The sequence below is a fragment of the Dermacentor andersoni genome, chromosome 2 (genome assembly GCF_023375885.2).
Source record: "Dermacentor andersoni chromosome 2, qqDerAnde1_hic_scaffold, whole genome shotgun sequence".
In the NCBI taxonomy this organism is placed as follows: Eukaryota; Metazoa; Arthropoda; class Arachnida; order Ixodida; family Ixodidae; genus Dermacentor; species Dermacentor andersoni.
Window position 1 is genome coordinate 205,905,777 of NC_092815.1, and position 9,781 is coordinate 205,915,557.

The window sequence follows — 9,781 nt, forward strand, 5'->3', positions numbered from 1 at the left end:
ACCATGCAAATGCAGATGTCTTCACTGGTATTGAGGGGCCTGACAGCCACTCCTCCAAGCAGTTAGCTGAGCGTCGGCAAGAATGCATGCTCATGCAGAGTACCATGTGCATTCCTCAAGAAGTCCTACAGATGTGGAAATTGTCCAGGAAGCCTGACAATGCAAGTGAAGGGCAAGGTTTTGAACCACTCTCCTCGGGCAACCCTTGTACCTAGGGAGTTTAGGTGAGTGTGGCAGGAGGAGGAGTAGATTTTAATGAAGAGAAAGGAGGAGAGGTCAGCCTGGAGAGCGTGTCTCTAGCCTGCTACTCCTCACTGGGGAAAGGGGAAGTGAGAAATACAGGGAAAGGTAGGTGGCGGGTGATTATGTTATGGTACAATGAGATACTATATACACGTTGTCCAATATGCGGATGCGCACTGTAGACGCAATACACGTAAGAGTAATGTTGTCCACGCAAAAAGTAATCTTGTCACAAAAAGTTATTGCGCAAACACATTTCACACTGACTGCACGTCTCACAGCTTCTAGAAGCGATCGTCTAAACCAGTCTCACTTAAAAAGTTCAAAAGTGATTTTATGGCACGTTGGGGCACAGTCGACACTCCTCCACGCGCCCAAAAGCTTTTCTTCTGAAAAGGGGCGGGAGTCCAAGCTGTCAACAGCAGATTTGAGTGTTCTTCGTTCGGCCGCATATTGAGGGCACACACAAAGTATGTGAGCTATTGTCTCGAGAGTGTGACAGATGCTACGTTCAGGGTCCCTTGATTGTCCAATCTTGTGAAGGTATCGGTGGGTGTATGCCACACCCAGCCGTAATCGATGAACGAGTTTCCTGGCTTCTCCGCAACCGAAGTGGATGCCGGAATTGTAATCCAGCGTCAAGTCTACGAAGGCGCTCTTGTCGATGTTCGGGGTTGTCCCAATGTCGCGCCGTAGAAGGTTTAATGGAGGTATGGAGCAAGGTGTTAATCTCATACCGGGAAAAATGAATTTTTATAATGGTTCCGTCAGTGTGCGCCTTTTTTGCTTCCGCGTCAGCCTGTTCGTTTCCAGCTATTCCACAATGGCCAGGAATCCACTGCAGCACGATGGTATGCCCGGAATGAGATGCCTCAGCAAGCAGAGACATGATGTCATAAACCAGAGGGCTATATGCGGTTCTGTCATTCATATAATTGCTGATGAGTTGCAGTGCTGGTTTTGAGTCACGGAACACTGTCCACTTCTCGAGACCCTGTTGCAATATGCAGCGAACTGCTTCTCGAACTCCGGTCAACTCAGCTGCTGTAGACGACGTCCTGTGTCCTATCTTGAACCGTTGTGCAATCCCCATTCCTGGCACCATGTAGGCCGCCGCAGAAAAGGTCTGTGTCACAGAACCATCTGTAAAAACATGTTCGTAATATCCATACATGTAAGCAATGTATGATAGCGCGAAATGCTTGAGCCCAGCAAGCGGCATTTTCGACTTCTTCATTATTCCAGGGATTGAGAGTCTCACCGTTGGCTTTGCCATCGTCCAGAGTGGAACTTCGGGTATGTCATACGGTTCGAAGTCCGACAGCAATAAGTCTTGCTGCGACAACACCGCTTCTGAGTAGGCGGACACAGGCCGTACGCTTGTGACGTTCGTGAGTGGATGATTCCTGTGTCTAGTCAGTAGCCTTAGATGCACTCGCAATGGCTCATGTTGCAGAGAAACTCGAGCTGGGCACGCACGTGCCTCTGCAATAGTGCCCCAAGTAGACGCACATCGTGGTAGTCCTAGGCAAATTCTCAGGTCACGAGCCTGAACACTTTCAAGCGTACAGCAGTTGTACTAACCCGAGAAAGTACAGGCGCACTGTAGCGGAAGTAGCTGGTAGAGCTGCAGAAGAGATGACTTGGATGGCTCCCATGATTTTCCAGACATATGTCGAATGATCTGAGTAAAGCTGTCTAGCTTTTTTCTTAATCCATAGAGGTGCTTCGTCCAAGATAAGTCACGGTCAATGATGACTTCGAGAAACTTGTAGTGGGTTACTGAAGGGATAATCTTCCCATCAATCATAACGGGGTAGCAGGCCATTGACTTCCGTGTAAATGCCATGGTTACACTTTTTTCCGGTGAGAGCTGCAGTCCGCGACTGTTTAGGTATGTCGACATTATTGACACCGCGCGCTGCAGCTTCGTTTGCACTTGCAAGCGCGTTAAGCTCGTGGTCCATATACAGATGTCGTCTGCGTACACAGAGACCGAGACTGTGCCTGCGTGTTCTTTGAGCAGTCCTATGAGAACGATATTAAATAAGGTTGGGCTCAATACACCTCCCTGAGGCACTCCACGATAGACGGGGTGGTTCTTTGTTTCACCGTCTGGAGTTGTCATAAATATCGTTCTCTCTTGAAGATAGCTGGCTATCCACTGATGCATACGTCCCCCGAAGCCACATTCTTCTAGGGAATTTAAAATTGCGTCATGTAGAATGTTGTCGAAAGCACCCTTGATATCTAGAAAGACAGCAGCCGTTAATCGACGGCGACGTTTCTGATGTTCAACAGTTGTTACTAGGTCAATGACGCTGTCGATTGACGACCTACCCTTTCGGAAACCTGTCATTGCGTCTGGATATATATTACGCTTCTCCAAAAACCACTCCAGGCGTGTCAAAACCATGCGTTACATGGTTTTACCTATGCAAATGGCAAGTGCCACAGGTCTGTAGGAAAGCATAGCATGGGGTGTCTTGCCTGGTTTCAATAATGCCACGATTTTGCTTGTCTTCCCGTGTGCAGGCACAGTTCCCGAGGACCAAGAGAGATTGTACAAAAGCCAGAAGCTCTTCAGTCGCTCGAGGGCCTAGATGGCGCAAGGTAGAATAGGTAATGACATCAGGACCAGGCGCACTTGAGTGTCTTGAAAAGGAAATCGCTGCACGTAGCTCTTGCAGCGTGAATGGGAGGTTGAGACGATCGTCCGTTGGAGGAGCACACCTGAGCACTGAAGCTACCGATGTTGTAGATCCAGAGAGGTGTATGCAGAAATTTTCCGCGATTTCCTTCTCACTGCGCGTCTGGATGATAGCCAAAGCTCGGAAGGGACGTAGCTGTTGTGGAGGAGATGGTAGTGCTCGTACAACATGCCATATTGTGGACAACGGTTTTCTTGGGTCCAGGCTGGTGCAGAAGGACCTCCAACGTTGTCTGTCAAGCTTGTCTAAGTATCTGAATTTTCTTTTGCACACGGCGTGACGTCCTCAAGTCTGATATCAATTTAGTTCACCTGTATTTCCTCTCGGCGCAACGTCGGACTGCCCGCAGCTCCTCATATATAACGTCAACGGATGTTCTTGAATTTGATGTTTGGATGATGCGTGTTGTTGCGTGCATTGCTGCTGTAATGCGCTCTTCAATCTCTTTCGGTGAAATTATACAGTTGCAGGATTCTTCTAGCTTGTTCTGAAAAGCATCCTAGTCAGTGCGTCGCGCATGAGAACTTGGAAGTCTTGTAAACCATCTCAGTTGTACATAAGTAGGTAGGTGATCACTGCCATACGTGTCAGCATCTGTGCACCAGGCAGCAGAAGATGAAAGGCATCATGAAGCGATAGCTAAATCGAGACAGCTGCTGTACGTTGTGCCACGAAGAAATGTTCGTGAGCCGTCATTCAGGATGTCAAGATCATTGCTGCTTGTGAAGTTAAGAAGTCTTCCTCGAAGATTTGTGATCCTACTACCCCAAAGATGGTGGTGCACGTTGAAATCGCCTACAATAATATGAGGTCCTTGGCAAGAGTCAAGAACAAGTTTCAGGTGTCCAGAGTCAAATCTTCCCCTGGGAGAAATATAGCCACCGATGATCGAGATTATCCAGCGCTTTAGCTTCAGTGTTATAGAGACGTACTCGTTGCTGTTATGTACCGGAACTTGGTTTAGCGAATACATGAGGTCACATCGAACACATAGTAAAACTTTGCTAGTATTTCCACTTGTCCCAGACGCGAATTGTTCGTATCCAGAGAGTCTAAATGGCGATGTCATATTCGGCTCGCATATTACGATAACTGGAAACCGATGCTTGAGCACTCTCTGTTTAAAATCTCCCAGGCGACCCCGTAGACCTCGTGCGTTCCACTGGAATATTACAGAACTGCTTATCCTTTCCTGTAGTGACAACCTTGAAGTTGATGCCATGGCGTTTGCTAGCTTTTATACAGCAGCAAGCACTGGTTCTAGTGCGTCGAGAATTTGCACCGCAGCCTTGGCAATGGGCGTCTTAACTCCAATGAGCAGCATTCGCAAGGAACGAATCAACTGTGCAAGCATTGCCTTGATTTGCCCACCGACGATGAAGGTTCATGTTCACGCTGGCGTTCCAGCTGCACTTCTGTACTCCGAGATGGCAGGGAAGGCCATATAGTAGTGTCCTTGGTGTTCAGAAGAGCAGACGTGGTTAAAGGTGGCTCTGACGTTTGAGGACTAGCAGGAGCGCGCGATGGCTTTTCCTGGAGTACAGGTTGTCCTGTTGTCGATGCTGATAACCTTCTGCGATTATGTGAGCACCTCTGGCGGCGGTGGACCTTGGTAGCCCCTTCTCTGTGTGTAGATCGATCTCGTATCATTTTCCTTAGCACGGACATTTCGGTCTTTAATTTTGGACAGTCCCTAGACGTTGCCTCATGTAGCCCATTGCAGTTAGGGCACTTCAAGTCAGAGCCAGCACACATCAACTCATCGTGATCACCACCACAGCGCGGACATGTCATCTTGTTCACACACACAGCACTTACATGCCCGATTTTCTGGCATTTACGGCACTGCAAGGGCCTAGGGATGTATGGACGGACAGGATGTCGCACATAACCCACTTTTACATGTGTTGGTAAGGTCTCTCCCTCAAACATGAGTTTTGTGCACCTCGACCTTCCAAGACGGTGTATGTCTGTGATATGGACAGTTGAGGAGATTAGCGTTGGGAGATCACCATTATCAATATCTGTATCGACATCGTAGATAACACCGGCGGTGGTGCTGCCTCCATGTACGATGAATGAGCGGACAAGTATATTTCCTAGCTCAGTTACACCTTTCAAAGTGTCGAGGATGGTTCTTGTAGTCACATCAACAGTAAGTATGTTTCTTCTGGGATTAATTCGGACCTCTCCAATTTGCCCTGGAGCCAGCCTCTCGAGATAGGCAGTGAGAGTTTGCCTATTGAGGGAATTGAGGTTGCGTGTAGCAACGACGGGGATGCAGGCAATTGTGTACGCTTGCCGTGTGGGCGGCTTATTGTAGTTAAGCTCACTCACGCTTGATGTCCTACGAAGTTTCCTCTTCAACCGACGATTTGTCACCTCGGTATATCCGCCGTTAGAATCCATGTCGTCGACGTCTGAGCAGCTCGATGACCTTGGAAGAGTCGCGTTGAGGTGGTCGGGCACAGCAGACTGACTTGCAGCTTGGAGGCCAGCCCCCAACCTTGGCGGCAGAGGCGGCGGAACGTCCGTCATTGCTTTTGATATCGTACCCACCACGGGGGCGTTGGTACGCACAAATTTAACCGAAAAACCAGAGCGAAGCAGGATTAGCAGCTGATCAAGAGCTCGTCTTCTTCGTCTTCCGTCAGGTTAAATGTGCAGTCTATGCACATGATGAACTAGGTGTGTGAGGGTTCGTTACATGTTTATCTGGGCTGAAGAGAAACCGGGGCACTGACACGGCAATTGGCATGTGCCAGTTTGTTCCCTGGTATATAAGGGATGCAAGCTGCCTGCATACCCTAGAACACCAATTCGGCTTGGGATTTTCTGGAAGCCAAGTAGTTTGCATGTACAAGCCTTTTGTGTCTCCCAATTTAAAATTCTGTCTTGTTAACCTTCGGCTGTGCCTCAGGGCAGTTCGAGATGACGGAGGCTGCCGTAGGTTGGTACTTCACTGGAGCTTAAAGCTCTGTGTTGGTGACAGGCAGTGTGGTCACCTCTACTAGACTTGAAACTCGATAGCTGCTTGTGGAGGTTGCACCATGAAGCGAGCCCATGGCCAGGTACCACATCAGGTAGTGACACCCATTCAGGAAAAGAGAACAAGCTGCTTGTCCAACCACAGATGATAAAGCACATTTTTCATCACCATGCAGTTCTTGTGGCTGTTGTTTCCTACTTCGTGAGATTCCTGTTTAACAGTGTGGTAATGAAACATAGCAAAGGAAATATTCAAGGTGGCCAAAATAGAATAGCTAGGTTGTGACAGATAAGTGCACCTTCCATGGTGTTGATGGAAAGGAAAATTGTGTTGAGATGCGGTAGGTGCTTTGAAACTATTCTATGGCCTAGCTGTGATGTACAGTCTTCCACAATAGTTTACAGGACACAGGATTCGTGGAAAAGCTTAATTCCTGCAATGTCCGGGCACATAGCCGCAGATTTAGTTTCAAGCTGTAGTTTTTGTGACCTACTTGGTAATGCCTTTAATTAGAAACGTCCTGTCTTAGCAAGAGCAGAAATTCGCATTTCCTGTGGAACCTGTATACCATGAAGTTTTGAGGCCAACTGTTGCAATTGCCTGTTGGTCAGATGTTGCCTGAAAAAAATATCACGCTCTTGGTTTACTTGCTGTGTGCATGCATTTCTTGTCATTCGCCCTTCAGTTTAAGCATGTTAATGAAGGTAATATGCATATGTTGTTACTACTACAGATTTTCCCGCTCAATTTAATCCAAGCGCCAGTCAATTTAATCCGAGCGCCAGTCAATTTAATGTAAGCGCCAGTCAATTTAATCCAAGTGCCAGTGATTTTAATCCGAGCGCCACTCAATTTAATCCAAACGCCACTCAATTTAATCCAAACGCCAGCTGAAATAATCCAAACGCCAGTGAATTTAATCCAGGCACAACGGAATTCAAGAACCTCTGGATTTTAAAACTTCTGAAAATGTGTGAACATATTGTGAGTTAACACCTTGAACATGAAAGAGCGGGCAGGTAGACCAGTAGCTATCCTGCCATGGGACTAACGACAACTTTTGGAGGTTTTGAAGCGAAAAGTTTCACTACGCTAGTCAACACTGTGCATCGCGCGAGCCGGCGTATGTCGGAATTGGCTCCGTAAGCATGTTCGCAGTCGAATTGGCTCCGTGAGCGTGTTCGGAGTCGAATTGGCTCCGTAAGCGTGTTCGGAGTCGGTGCAGGTGGCCACTGCCGCGCGGTATGCGTCATCGTTTCACGTTCGCCGCAAGCGCGTGTTTATCACAGAGGCCGACTATATAACCGCTTGCCAGAGAATAGGCGTGTGCATTCAACATGGAAGGAGAAGAAAGTGATACTACCGATACAGAGAGCTGTGTTTATGGCTGTACAGAAATCGCAAGACACTGTGCTCAACAATGATGAATAAAGAAGTTTAATAATCCTGCATAACTTATGGTATATATCATTGATAAGCAATTTGCATAACTGCAAATAACACGTGTAGCATAACGATAAGCTAACCAAAGCATATCCATAAGTGAAACCGTAAGCATAACCATAGGCTAAATCATCAAGCATAATCATGAGCTAAACCGTAAGCATATTCATAACTTAAACCATAAGCATATCCATAAATAAAACCGTAAGCATATCCATAGGCTAAATCATAAAGCATAACCATAAGCTAAATCGTAAGCATAACCATAGGCTAAATCTTAAAGCATAACCATAAGCTAAACCATAAGCATCACCGAACCTTTTCGATTCGAGATATCCAGGCTTAACCTTAGCTAAGCCCCAGCCAATTTTCTTATTTTCTACTTCGTTATGAGAACGACACAGAAGATGAACATGCTCTAAATTAATTGAGAGGAAACGTCAGCATGAGTACGCCGAGTTAATGGCACGCATGCGATTTGGTCATGACTATCAAACGAAACAATAAAGGTTGATTCGATGATAATCACTTGATGCGTTTGCACAAATTATTAGGCTGATGAAGAAAAATTACTTTTAACTCTTTCTCTACGACATCAAAGCACTTTGATGCTCGGAAGTCTAGCTTTTCCAAAACCCACCTAGCTTCTTGCGAGCCCATAGTACATAGGGATGGTCTTACCTTTGCCTAGCCAGTAGCATGTGGCAAAGACCGCGAGCGAAACTGTGATACTCAAACGGGAAAATTCATTGTGGTCATTCGAAGGGCTTCTTAAAGGCGAAACACGATAGTGGCAGGCTTATGGCGGTCGCAAGAGCAAGCTTTCCCGCAGTTCAAGATTCGCCACTTTTGTCAGCTATCGATGAAGCTCAGGAACGCCTGGCCTTTGCTTCACAAGCGCACATCCAGCGGGACACACACAGTGAACAGAATTATACAGGAATATTGGCAAGAAGAGAGCATCCCATACGATGGACCTGACTAATGTCCACAAGCAATGGCTGAGAGAGATGACGATAAGCAAGGTCATATATACAAATTAAGCTCTCCCCGAATAGAATAATGTACGCAGAAACACGTTAAAGCAAAACAAATGCAACCGTTCTCGGCATTTATCATTTACCCTGTTATTAGTACGGCCCTCTTTAAGTGAAGGAAAACAAGACACGAATTGTAGTGCACGCAGGTACGCTTGCTGCTCAAGAGGTGTGATGCTTTTTTTAAAAATTATTGTAAAGCCGTTCTTGCCGATTGCATTTTGAGCAATTATGTGTCCATTCCAGTCTTTTTGGGCGTTTCATCGTTTGTTGACGCCCTTTTTACTCATTCACATCATTCGCCTTTTCAAGAAATTTGTTAGAACAGCAAACCGTCAAATGGGCCGCCTTTCTCTGAACGTATCAGACCTGCGAAAACGTTCTGTACGCATCACAGCTACCATACGCATTGTAAAGCACCGTGAACGTCCTGTTCACCTCATAGCGTATTGCCGAAGTTTACATATATGCGACGTACGGGAAATGTGATGTGATCTGTCATCTCCAGGGACTAAACCATACGAGATCCTACACAGCATAATCTAATTACGTTGCTAACGACTTTTAATGAGATGCCATTACAGTGAAGAATTGTATATACCCGGCAAACAGAACTGTGCAAAATCACTATTTATTGCTAATGACTCGCTGATGTTCTTTCTATTCTTCAAAATATTGCTGGTTTATTGAAACTTTACTCAATTGCAGCGCGTACAAGCAGACGTTGTAATGGTAAAAAATTATTGATATTTACTACTGGCTCAAACTTCTCATTTCATAATTGTCATAACTTAATCACCTTTTGAGCAACTTTTCATTTTATGTCCATGAAGCTGTGATTTGTGAGTAGTCAAGAAAATTAAAGTGAACGTAGTCACCAATGACCCCCAGTAATTCGATCACATCAGTAATCTCAGAGGAAAGTAATTAGGGAAACACATTCAATACCTGTGGCAAAATGAACTAATGGTGGCTAACGCTGTCATAAAGTGATTCGTGATTACTAGTGGCTAATTCTTATCATCTCCAGGGTATTAATCTTGGATCATCGTTTGAATTACTTACCATTTGACATGCATGACGCTATGCAGCATCAAAGTGCAAGAACACCGAACAGAGCTTATCGCTAGTGATCATTAATGGCTCTGCGATGGCAATTAGCAATGTTGACTGATTAAAACTCTCATTTCTTGACACTTTCATTTATACCATTGACGGCGTGCATGAATGATGGCTGTGACCATCAAACTACACAAAGTGATTCTTTATCACTAGAGTGAATCAATCTTGGTATTTCCTATAGTTATCAAATTATAGTTAGTGATTAGCCGTCTGAATTACATTTCATTTCATATCTA

At 45.8% G+C, this 9,781-nt stretch overlaps 1 protein-coding gene across 1 annotated transcript; it reads right to left on the reverse strand.

Moving 5' to 3' along the window:
• Positions 1–234: 234 nt before the first annotated feature.
• LOC140216206 (uncharacterized) lies at positions 235–6,788 on the reverse strand. The gene has a single exon (XM_072286612.1). It carries the CDS (start codon positions 5,490–5,492, stop codon positions 4,293–4,295), a length of 1,200 nt encoding a protein of 399 aa, XP_072142713.1. The 5' UTR covers positions 5,493–6,788; the 3' UTR covers positions 235–4,292.
• Positions 6,789–9,781: the final 2,993 nt, after the last annotated feature.